The sequence below is a fragment of the Neolamprologus multifasciatus genome, chromosome 14, assembly GCF_963576455.1.
Source record: "Neolamprologus multifasciatus chromosome 14, fNeoMul1.2, whole genome shotgun sequence".
Lineage (NCBI taxonomy): Eukaryota > Metazoa > Chordata > Actinopteri > Cichliformes > Cichlidae > Neolamprologus > Neolamprologus multifasciatus.
In genome coordinates this window covers 39,390,565-39,403,606 of record NC_140452.1, presented here as the reverse complement: position 1 = coordinate 39,403,606, position 13,042 = coordinate 39,390,565, and the positions used below count along the sequence as shown (strand labels likewise).

At 42.0% G+C, this 13,042-nt stretch overlaps 1 protein-coding gene across 3 annotated transcripts in view; it reads left to right on the top strand.

Annotated features, from left to right (window-relative positions):
• The window catches only part of LOC146504641 (kinase suppressor of Ras 1-like), a 62,845-nt gene that overhangs the window by 5,109 nt on the left and 44,694 nt on the right, over positions 1–13,042 (top strand). For all 3 annotated transcript variants that reach the window (XM_085130757.1, XM_085130759.1, XM_085130758.1), the window contains exon 3: positions 12,888–13,028. In XM_085130757.1, coding sequence (XP_084986883.1) covers positions 12,888–13,028 — 141 coding nt within the window. The remainder of the gene's footprint in view (positions 1–12,887; positions 13,029–13,042) is intronic.

Genomic DNA, 13,042 nt, shown 5'->3' with positions numbered 1-13,042 from the left:
CACGAGGCTCCTGCTTACGACCGCTGTAATGCTCCGACAATCCATCAAGCGGTGCGGCTTCGTAGCCTAGCAAAGTTGTACTGAAACATTTGACAGATCTTCGAGCGCCGTGTACATAAAATCGTTTCGAGGTCAGTAAACACAACCAGAGTTCATACATAAGGCACACGGGATTATAAGGGGCTCTGTCGATTTAGGATTGATTTTAAGTGTGCCGTATTTTCCAAAAAACACGGTAATAACGACGTCCCGCTAGTATGCGCTACCAAAAATTGTGCTTTGTTGTGTATCTGATGGACGAAAGCCAAACCAGTCCCACACCACTGAAGTTGCAGCATTTTAACAAACCAGTTCTGGTTCATCCGTTCATCCGCTTTCCCCCTTCCCATTCTCCGTCGCCGCCATGTGCGCATGAAAACAAAGGCACTGCGCATGCGCGTTTTACTCATATTCTATCGCCATATTTCATTTTCTTATCGTTGTCCAACATTATACCGGTATTACCGTGAACGGTATGATATGGCCCAGCCCTAGTTCCTATTTTCCTATTTTAGTTAGAACACCCAAATGTCATGTTGCAATACTATACAGCTATGGTAGCCAATGTTTTAAATGCAGGTTTGACTGGTTTGTGAGTGTACACTTTATCCAAAACCTAGTGAGGGTTTACTCATCATTGCCAGTGGGTGACTGTAGCTCAGGTAGAGCAGGTCACCTACTGATTAGAAGGTTAGTAGTTTAATCCCTGGCTTTGCCAGTCTGCATGTCAAGAGTGTGAATGTGTATGAATGTAGTTAGGAGGCACTCAGTTTAGAGAGATTGTGTTAATGTGGCATGTTGTATGGAGCACTTTGAGTAATCCAGGAGACTAGAAAAGCACTACGTAAGAATCAGTCCATTCCCTGTCTGAATAGAGTTTTGTCATGTTAGTTTTGCGCATGTTGTTATTACATGGCTTTATTAAGGTACACATTAGGCTGACATATGGGGCCAGAGCTGAAACTGTTCTGGGCCAGCACAGGACCACCAGTGTGTCTGCAACTGGCCTTGTGCTGGCCCATGTGTGGGCCACATCTGGCAAACCAGATCTGGGCCACCAAAGGGCCGTCATTCTTTGCGGTATGTGGGACATGTGTAAGCACATTGTGTGGGCCAGATCTGGGCCATACCAATTTTGCTATGTGGGTGTTTTGTGGTGAGGTACATTATTGGCTGATAGTTGGATGAGACCAGTGCCTTCTGAGGATCCTTAGGGATCAGGACTGTCTGCCCATTCTGGTTGCATCTCATCCATGGAGTGCAGTTAACTTCTTTAGCCAGTAGCTGTGAATAATATCTGGGCATCGTGCTTTCCAATTTTTCATACTTGAGACCTGTTTTTTTGGACGTCTGCCACTGTGATGGTTACTGGACCCTGTTCAGGGAGGTTGCTATGGCCTGCTCTTAGCTGCACTAGCCACTGAGCATTGTTATTTTGTGTTATGTCCATCTCTCATATCATCTTACAGTGTTTGGGTTGTATAAAAAATTCTACAGCACATGGTATCTCTCACACACACACACACACACACACACACACACACACACACACACACACACACACACACACACACACACACACACACACAATAGTCTTTTGTCGAAATTTCACTACAGCAACTCAAAATGGTACTCATTAGTTCATTGCCCCCATATACTTGTGTACTTGCATGCATACCAGACAACGTCGGAGCATGTGCTTAATGAGATGACAGTCTGTGTCCTGGGGGAGCTTCTGGACATTCTTAGATGCAACCTGAAAGTGTCGGATGCTCAAAATGAACCAGTTCTCATCTGTGAAAAGCACAGGGTGGACCTAACCATTTTGCTATTCTATGGAAAATGCCAGCCTGGCTCCATAGTGCCGGGCAGTGAGCACTTGACCAACTGGAGGACATCAGGCCCTCAGGCCATCCTCATGAAGTCCTTCTTCTTTTGTCTAATCATTTCTTAATAACATTTACTTTTACAATAATGTATTATACAGCAGTTGGGAATACATTTCATTATAGTAGATACAGTGGGGCAAAAAAGTATTTAGTCAGCCACCGATTGTGCAAGTTCCCCCACTTAAAATGATGACAGAGGTCAGTAATTTGCACCAGAGGTACACTTCAACTGTGAGAAAAAAAAATCCATGAATTCACATGGTAGGATTTGTAAAGAATTTATTCGTAAATCAGGGTGGAAAATAAGTATTTGGTCAATAACAAAAATACAACTCAATACTTTGTAACATAACCTTTGTTGGCAATAACAGAGGTCAAACGTTTACTACAGGTCTTTACCAGGTTTGCACACACAGTAGCTGGTATTTTGGCCCATTCCTCCATGCAGATCTTCTCAAGAGCAGTGATGTATTGGGGCTGTCGCCGAGCAACACGGACTTTCAACTCCCGCCACAGATTTTCTATGGGGTTGAGGTCTGGAGACTGGCTAGGCCACTCCAGGACTTTCAAATGCTTCTTACGGAGCCACCCCTTTGTTTCCCGGGCGGTGTGTTTTGGATCATTGTCATGTTGGAAGACCCAGCCTTGTTTCATCTTCAAAGTTCTCACTGATGGAAGGAGGTTTTGGCTCAAAATCTCACGATACTTGGCCCCATTCATTCTGTCCTTAACACGGATCAGTCGTCCTGTCCCCTTGGCAGAAAAACAGCCCCATAGCATGATGTTTCCACCCCCATGCTTCACAGTAGGTATGGTGTTCTTGGGATGCAACTCAGTATTCTTCCTCCTCCAAACACGACGAGTTGAGTTTATACCAAAAAGTTCTACTTTGGTTTCATCTGACCACATGACATTCTCCCAATCCTCTGCTGTATCATCCATGTGCTCTCTGGCAAACTTCAGACGGGCCTGGACATGCACTGGCTTCAGCAGCGGAACACGTCTGGCACTGCGGGATTTGATTCCCTGCCGTTGTAGTGTGTTACTGATGGTGACCTTTGTTACTTTGGTCCCAGCTCTCTGCAGGTCATTCACCAGGTCCCCCCGTGTGGTTCTGGGATCTTTGCTCACCGTTCTCATGATCATTTTGACCCCACAGGATGAGATCTTGCGTGGAGCCCCAGATCGAGGGAGATTATCAGTGGTCTTGTATGTCTTCCATTTTCTGATGATTGCTCCCACAGTTGATTTTTTTCACACCAAGCTGCTTGTCTAGATGAACCAGTTCTCATCTGTGAACACCAACCTCTGTCTAGATCGAAGATCTTACTATTCATTACTAAATTTGAAGAAAATTGGAACAACGCCTAGGCTTCTTCCCACTGCACTGCAGTCAGAGCTCTGTTAAGCCAAGCATTCCTTTAACCTCCTAAGACCTGAACTCTTTCATGGCATGCATTTTTAATTTCTCTGTGCCATTTGGGCTGATTGGGATCTGATGAATGTAAAAACAAGGATTACCTGAGTTTTTTTTTTTTTTTTACCTGATTCTTGTTTCTGAGAAAAATGAGATCCACATATGAGGATATTCGTTTAAAATTTCGATAGAGCAGTGGCAGCATAATGGCCTCGCATGTGGAAATCAGGCCCTTGTAGAGCAAAATTTAGTATTGTGGTCTAGCCAACCCAAAATGTGATGTCCAGGTCCTAGGAGGTTAACTTTAACTAGTAATGAGTTCATAAATTTTTTCACAAATAAAATTTTAACCATTAGAGTAAAAAATATTCAGAACTGTGTTACAGATGTATCATTTTGTACAGCTACTGTTGATACTCTTGATATTTTTTTACACGTTTTGTCCAATTGATCTCTCTGAGTAACTTTCATAATCACTTCCTACAATTAATCAGTGTGTCTATTAGACCTCCATTTGTATAAGACTGCTAAAAGATGTCCTACCAGTCCTTAAATATGATCGGTCTATTTCTATTAATGGGCTACATATCACAGGCCTTTAACACTGCAGTAATTAAACCGTTACTTAAAAAACCATCACTTGACCCACCTGTCTTAGGTAATTATAGGCCAATCTACAACTTTCGTTTTATTAAAAAAATATGGAACCTCCGTTAATGGTAACAAGCACAAAGATACTATTAATGTCAGGCAGGATATGCTGGGGTGCACATTCCCCCTGATACCTGGCCGATTGAATCAGGCTATGATTCATTCTGGAGTTTTATCATATCCCATGTGGTCAGCCATTCGGCTGTACTGAGCTGTCTGGAAAATCATTTCTTGGTGGCATTTTGGCACCAACAACTGGGTGTGAGTAGAAGAATAGAATAGAATAGAATGTCTTTATTGTCACTATACACATGTACAATAAGATTACAGAGCATCCTCCTACTCAGTGCAGACAGGTGGGAAAGAAAGGGGGGTGCACAGGTGCACAGTTCTGCAGCACTATATACATATGAACAAAAATATTGATCAAAAATATTAAATGTACAAATATACAAATAACTGGGAAAAAATAGTGTTATATATTTACAGTGTGGGCTATTGCATGTAACTTAAGTGTTGCACAGTGGTGATGGTAGTTGTGTAGTCTGTATATAGGGGTCATTGGGATCGGGGGGTGAAACCGTGTTGTCAGTGCGTGTGTGAGTTCAGAGTGGTTGTGGCTTTTGGGAAGAAACTGTTCTTAAGTCTGTCAGTCTTTGGGCTGATGCACCTATAGCGCTTTCCTAAGGGTTGAACAGGTCAAAACCAGGGTGGGAGCTGTCCTTGATGATTTTTGTTGCTCTGCTGAGGCAGCGGGAGGAATAAATGTCTATCAGGGAGGGGAGAGGGTGAGGGAGTGGTGCAGGAACCGGGTGAGGATGGTAGCATGGCTGAAGCAGATGAGGGCTGGTGTTGTGGTGTTTCAAAGCGGGCGAAGAAGCAATTAATCTTCTGCCAGCTACTCAGGTTTTCTGTTTTCACAGCACAGCCTCTGTGGTTTATGCCCTGCCACACCTTCCATGTGTTGTTGCTGGACAGGTGGGACTCTATGCTTCTTTTATGGTCTGTCTTGGCTTTTTTAATTCCCCTTTTCAGATCAGCTTGAGCAGCCCTGTACAAAGCTCTGTCGCCCGACCTGAAGACAGCGTACTGGCTTTGAGTAGTGTGCGGACATGGCTGGTCATCCATGGTTTTTGGTTTGGGAAAACCCGAATGTTTTTGTCCACAGTCACATTTCCGATACAGAGCTTGATATAGTCCAGTACTGATTTTGTGAATGTTTCTAGGTCCTGGTGTTCAAATATGTTCTAGTCTGTCTTTGTGAAGCAGGCCAGGACAGGTTGTAATAGTCTTTGTGGTAGGCCTGGACTGCACCTGAAGGGGTGTAGGTTGGTGAGAACAGGAGGGAGAGGTGGGCAGACTGGGGGAGGGGTTTGGCTCTATAAGTGTGCTTAATGTTGGAGTAAACATGATCTAGAGTGTCCTCTCTAGGGCTGGGCGATATGGCCTAAAATTCATATCGCGGTATAATTTGAAGCACGTGCGGTAACGATATATATCGCGATATATTCTTTTCTTCTGTATAATGTATTTTCCACACTTAAAATCCTTTAATTTTCTCAAAAATCGAGAGTGTGCCTTATGTGTGAATTCTGGTTGTGCTTACTGACCTCAAACCGATTTTGGCTGCAGAAATCTGTTAAAAAATGTTTTAGTACAGCTTTGGTAAGCCGCACTGCTTGATGGATTGTCAGAGCATTACGGCTGCCGTAGTGAGGAGCTTCGCGGAGTAATCTGGGTCTTAAACTCTGTCCACTTCAGGTCCCAAAGTCAAACGAACACTAAGAGTTAAAAACGGTCTAAATTCTTTCATCTTTAATTAAATCATCAGCGTTGCTGCTTTACCAGGTGTAACAATTAAGTTTAACATCCATGCATCCATGAAAACAGAATTTATTAAATTTAACGGAGTTAGAAGTTAACAGGAAGTTAGCTCGCTAGTTTCCACCTAAACATTTCATACCATGTTCTGACTGAGAGATTTGTGAAACAAATTAAAACGTACAGCTCTGCTACCACTTCCAACATAAATGAAGACAGAAAACTAAACAGCAGTGGCGTTTGCAGGGTTACTGAAGTTGGACTACCTGGTATATAATGTTGTGCTACGTGATTGCTAGCGACACAGCTATGTTAGCATAACATTAGCACAGTGAAGCTGGAGGATGAACGCTAACTTTTTTTCCACTCGATAAGAGTTAACGTGAGGGATTCTGGTGGTCAGGGACAAATGCAGTCGCATAGCAGGATGCTGTACACGGGCCAAACTTCAGTCAGGAGAACAACTGAGATTATTCATCCACAATATGAGCTTAGTTATTAATATACTGCAACAACATGGGAATAGAGCAGCTGCAAGAGAATTCAACATTAATGAATCAATGTTACGGAAGTGCAGGAAACACAGTTTTTGGCTTTCCCCATATTTCAAAAGTGCTTCATCTCTTTGCTATGACTGTCGCCCGCTATAATTTGCAGATGATAATGGTTTTAGTCGCTGCGATGCTTTCGACCAAAACAGCCGCAGCTTGATGACATCATCAACATGCGCTATCACGATAGAGCGATATAGTCAAAATCTCTATCGTTGGCCAAATTTATATCGTTTCTATCGTATATCGTTTATATCGCCCACCCCTAGTCCTCTCCCCTGGTGGGACTTTTGACATGCTGATAGAATTTTGGGAATACAGTCTTCATGTCGACCTTATTAAAATCACCGCAGGGTGGGACGCTGGTGTTTGTTAATGGTATTCAGCAGGATGGATGTTTACATTGGCATCAGGTAGAATGTACACAGCTGTGATAATCACTACTGTTAGTTCTCTTGGTAAAAAAAGAAAAAAATGCCAGCATCTTACGGACATGTACTTGAGGTTCGAGGAGCAGTGTCTGTTTATAATTGCCCCATTGTTGCACAAGCTTTCGGGTATTCCCGGGTGAAACCAGGTTTCCGTGACGATTAAGGCACAGCAGTCATGAACTTAGCGATTTCCCGCTTTTTGCAATTCCAGGTTATCCATTTTATGCACAAGGGATCTGGCATTGGAGAGATATAGGCTCAGAAGAGGTGGCTTGTGTGGTTCATTCCTTAGCCATAGCACGACGCCTGTTTGCTTCCTCTCCCACCTCCATCTGTGCTGCCTTCTAGATGCGACATCAATCCACGGAGAGCCCGGTGGTCTTGCTATGTAATCTGGGATGTTATGCATGTGATGAAAGACACACGAAACAGATATCTGGTACTGGTCACCGATGTCCCGGCGGGTGTAGCGAATGTTAGCAGAATGTTCGGGATCATCTCCCTCCCCCATCCTGTGGAGTGTCCCTGTCACTTCTGGAGGTGCCGGAGAGGAGCCCGCCCAAGCAACCAGGCCTTCCAGTGTTTTTGTCTGGTACTTGGACTGGTATCGTAGTCTCTCCAGCTGGCACTGGTGCACAGTATCATGCTACCGGTGCATGGCGGTGAGGTCAGCCACCATCCCAGTTGATGCCTCCGCTGACGGCAAGTCTTGTGCTAGACAGGTGGCTACCACTATAACATGTATGGGTTACTATTGAACGAGCACAACACATAGGGCAGCCTTTATTGGGAGTTCTTCACAGTAGTCGTTACACCAGTCACAGTCACTTTCTCTCATTGGCCCTGCTAGCTCTGCGCTGCTTCTACCACTCCGCAGTGCGTTCCTCCAGGTCCCGTCATCTTTTAATGTGCATAGGGCTCATCACCTAACAGAGTGCTTTGGTCTCAGACTGCTGGCTTGTTTGTGGTTCCTAGGAGGCAGGTTCTTCATCTTTTAGACCTGTTGTCTGTGGAACCAGCTCACAGTAAGCTGCTTGCGGCTTCCCATGAATGTTTCTTGTTTGCTTGCTAGCTTACTGTCTATTTGCTAACACACCGCTTGTCTTGTCTCTCTCCCATCACCCAAACCAGTTGTGGCAGATGGCTGCCCCTCACTGAGCCTGGTTCTACTAGAGGTTTGCTTCTTGTTAAATGGGAATTTTTTTCTCTCAATTATTGTAGGTTTTTAACCTTAAAGTGTCTTGAGGCACCTGTTGTGATTTGGCACTATATAAAATGAATAGAATGGATGTTTGTAAGGCTTTGGCAGTGCTTCTCTTCTTCCTCCTTGCATAAAAGAGAGTAGATGTCCTGCTGATGGGTTAATGACCTTCTACCACGAATCTCCTCCATGTTCTTAAGACTGTGCTGGAAGACAAAACAAATCTTCTGGGACCTATTGATGTGCCATCCTGGAGGCGCTGGACTACCTATTCTGTAGGATCCAGGTGTTGCCTCATGCAGTAGTGACACTGACCCTTTCAGTCAGAAAAGTAAATCTATTCCTGTTTTGGTTTGGGTTATATTATTGTTGCCCCTCTAGTGCACCTGTTGATTTCATTAACACCAAAGCAGTTAAACTGATTAAAAAAACCCTTTGGTACTTAACTGACCAGCTCAAGATCAAGATGGTACCAGATGGGCTGGTCTGAGTTTTTCAATATATTTTGTGTGCATGTGAATATGCGGTGCAACTGAGGAGTAGCTGTTACTGCTCACTCTCTTGGGGGCTGGGAGGAGCACCAAGTGCTTGTTGTGTGTATGTGTAGCAGGAGGCTAAATTTAGCTGTGGCTCTCCCCACGCATTATGAGCAAGGCCTGTTTGGCAAGAAAGTCAACTGACTTGGAAGACAGTGGGAGGAGAAGAAGGACGTGTTCCTCGTCTGGCTGGCCTTGCATGTTATAGGGCAAAGGTGTTTACAGTTGATGTAACTGTTCATCACTTTGGTCGTTCTCTTTCTCCCTTTCCTTTGGCGAATACTGAATTCAATTTCAATTCAATTTTATTTATGTAGCATAAATTCACACGTTTACCTCAAGGCACTTTACATTGTAGATAAACAACATGTATGAGATTGTTGGTAGGTTTTTATTTATCTGAAGTCAAGTTATTGTTTGTTCAAGCCAATATACAGATCACACTTGACAGCTGTTGCTGGAATTTCAGTTAAAATAATTCTGCAAAGGTAGATTTTGAGGGGACTTTGAACACAGTTAATATAGTGGAACAATTTAGCCACAGCAAGGCTCTTCTCTGTGGCTGAATAGGGTAGTCTGTAAAGTGTTGATTAGAGTTCGGAAAGCCCCATGTGGTTCCCCAACTGCAGTCTCTTGCTTTCTCTTTTGTCATTTTTCTGTTTCCTCTTAGAAGTTTTCCTCCTCCTTCTGACCTTTTTGTACCTTTTCTTTTATCTTGTCTGAACAGATTCGTTTGCACACCCCCCTCTTTTTTTGTGTATATTTTCAGATGAATATTGTCACCACATAGATGATTTATCCTAGAACAATGTAGGTGTATTAGATCTGTTGACGTAAAATGATTAGACTTTAGATTAATGCTAGGTTTTCTTCTTCTGCTCAGATGCAGATTCTGCAACATTTTTTCAGCAGTACATTTTGACTTTTTTTCGCGAAATAATATTTTGACTTTTTTTCTCAAGTAAATGAGAAATTTAGATGTTATCTCAGAATTTCGACTTCATCTCTAAGATGAGCGATATATGTTTTTTTTAATGTGGCCCCTAAAATGCCAGGATGCAGGTAATCAGCTTGTGCCACTGGAAATGTACTATTTAAGCCCAATTTTTTCTTATAGTGGTTTTAGCTTGTTTATAATCTGAATCGGGTGTTTTTCATGGGATTCTTCTCAATTAAGCACAGTAATAAAGGGGTCAGTAAACTGTTTGCTAATAGTTTTGGAACCACGAAGGTGGCATCTTATAAGTCCTGCTGGAAAAGAATGTCAGCATTTTGATGTCAGTAGGTGTAAAGTGCTCTAAAATCTTCTACAAGTTAGATGACAGACTGTAGAAACATCGCACTGGACTTCAAACGTTTTGGATTTTTTGCCTTTGTACCACCTCTGCGTGTTTTTTGTAGACTTTCTGTCACATAATCACCTGCTTCTCCTGTAGGTAATACTTGATCGGTGCATCAAACTCTCCCTTTTATTTGGGCCTGAAGCAGACAGTACCTTTTCCTGTTTTTCTTGCATTTTGTATTTCTACTATTTGTCACTCTTTGCGTTCTTCTTCCAATGGAACAGTACTGGTGGGCATCATCAGCTGTGTGCCAGTGATGTCAGAGACATCAGTTACTTCACACTCAGTTTAACAGTTGTTATAACCGTTAAAGAGCAGATGTCTGGTGTGGACCACTAGTCAGGGGGATTTCCTCAGGCTGGTCTGTGTCATTTCTTACTACTGCTTTACATGTACGTTACTTGACATTTATGGTTGATATGATACACAGGTCTAAATTTAAAATATGTCCTACCTGCCCTTTAGCTACTGCTTATTTTAATTTAATTAAAATGAGTACCCAAGCTATTAGGTGTAGTTACAAAGGAATATGAAATATTCCATATTTCTTTGTAAGGAAGGAATATTCCACTTCTTTGCTTTAATAAAAATCCTGGTTTGCTTTGGCTGTATGTTCTGGGTCATTGTCCAGCTGTATTATGACGCCCAATTAATTTGTCTGCATTTAGCTGGATTTGAGCAGACAGTATGTGTCTGAACACCAACCTGAATTCATGTGGATGTTTCTGTCCTGTGTTACATCATCAATAAACACAAGTTTATTTATGGGGACTGGGAGGAGCACCAAGTGCTACGCTCAAGCCAGCACCAAGCTCAAGCTTGGTTTTACAGATGATGTGGTATGCTTTGGATCATGAGCTGTTCCACATCTTCAACATGCTTTTTTTCTTGCCATCATTCTGGTTGAGGTTGATTTTGGTTTAATCTGTCCAAAGAATGTTTTTCCAGATCTATGCTGGCTTTTTTAGATGTTGCTTTTTTTTTGTTTGTTTGTTTTGTAAGCAAAGTCAGTCTAACCTTTCTATTCTTGAGGTGAACCCTTTGTATTTACTTTTATGCAGTCTTTCCTTTTTGGTAGACTTGGATATTGATAAGCCTACCCCTTCTGTGATCATCCACTGGTGTTGTCTTTTTGTGTTGCTGAGTTTACCAGTGCTTTCTTTCTTTCTTTCTTTCTTTCTTTCTTTCTTTCTTTCTTTCTTTCTTTCTTTCTTTCTTTCTTTCTTTCTTTCTTTCTTTCTTTCTTTCTTTCTCAGGATGTACTAAACTGTAGATTTTGCCATTTCTAATAGTGTAACAATTTCTCAGATGTGTTTTCTGTTTTTGCAGCTTAAGGGTGACTCGTTTCACCTGCATGGAGAGCTCCTTTAAATGCATGTTGTCTGTTCACAGCAAAATTTTCCAAGTGCATACACAACACCTCAAATCAACTCCAGGCCTTTTATCTGCTTAACTGATAATGACATAATGAAGGAATTGCCCACACGTGCCCATGAAATTGTCTTTGAGTCAGCTGTCCAATTACATTTGGTGCCTTTAAAAAGAGGGTGACACATGTTAAGGAGCTGAAACTCCTAAAAACCTTTCATCCAATTTAAATGTGGATACAATTAAATGAAAGCCGAGAGTCTACACATTATGTCAGTGTGAATTATCTAGCTGTAATTGGAATATGTTTTCAGTAAACAGGTTTAAAACAAAAAAAACAACAACACTTAAGTCATATATATTTGGACACTGACACAACTGTACATTAACCTCCTTAGACCCGAACTCTTTCATGGCATGCATTTTAATTTCTTTTTGCTATTTGGGCTGGTTGGGACCTGATGAATGTAAAAACAAGGATTACCTGAGTTTTATTTTTTACCTGATTTTTGTTTCTGAGAAAAATGAGATCCACATATGAGGACATTCGTTTTAAATTTCGATAGAACAGTGGCAGGATAAGTGGATATCAGGCCCTTGTAGAGCAAAATTTAGTATTTTGGTCTAGACAACCCAAAATGTGACGTCCACATATGTGGACACCAGGTCCTAGGAGGTTAAAGTTGTTCCATTATACTTGTTGTAAAGACTCACCTTTCAGCACATTCACTTCACCAGATGCACCTTGTTTCTTTTCCTCACCTTTGATTGGGTGTGGTGCTTGGCATTAATTGCACTCACCTACCCCTCACTCTTTCTTCACTCCCACATGGGGCGGCAGCTGAGGTGAGTTTCTCTTTGAGTCTCCTGAGTTCATGTATCATTTTGAATTGCTTAAATCATACTTCATGTCCTTTTAGAGATAGCAGTCCATGTGTGTCTTTCCTTTACCCGTTATCCAATAAAAAGACAAAAACCTGCAAATGATTGATGACTGCTTATTCTCATTCTATTCTCATTCCCGGTTAAATTTCGCATCCATTTTAAAATAATCCTTTATACATTTAAGGCTATTCATTCTCTCTCTCCACCATACCTCTCCGATTTAGTACAGATGTACTTCCCATCCCGGTGCCTCAGATCTTCATCTTCTCTTTCTCTCTCCGTTCCTTCCGCTCGTCTGATCACAATGGGGGGCAGGGCTTTTAGTTGCTCCGCCCCTCGACTTTGGAATTCCTTACCCCCTGACCTCAGAAACATTACTTCATTCCCTCTTTTTAAGTCCACCCTCAAAACTCATCTGTTTAAAATTGCTTATGTTTAAACCACTGTATGCTCTTAACTTTTATCTGTTATTTTTATTATTGTGTATATTTTCAGTTTTTGTGTTTTTATCTGTTGTACAGTGTCCTTGGGTGCTTTGAAAGGCGCTATTTTTAAATAAAATGTATTATTATTATTATTATTATTATTATTATTCTAATCGGATGAGCCCGTGATGATGACTACTTAAACCCCGAACCTTCCTTCCTCCAAAACAATACTGCTTATGTCACTGGAGCACAATCCTTATCAGACTTTATCCTCTTCTTTATGTGCCTTAGTGAGTGAAACATTGTATTTGTTGCCTTTCACTATAGGTGAAGCTGACCAAGTACATGTGGACACAGCTACAGCTGAGGCAGAGGATACCAGAAGGAGAAAGACCTGAAGCTCTCGCTCAATACCCAAGACTGGAGGACTGGCTCCTCACAGCTGACCTCACGCCACAGTTCATACAGGTCTGTATGTGTAC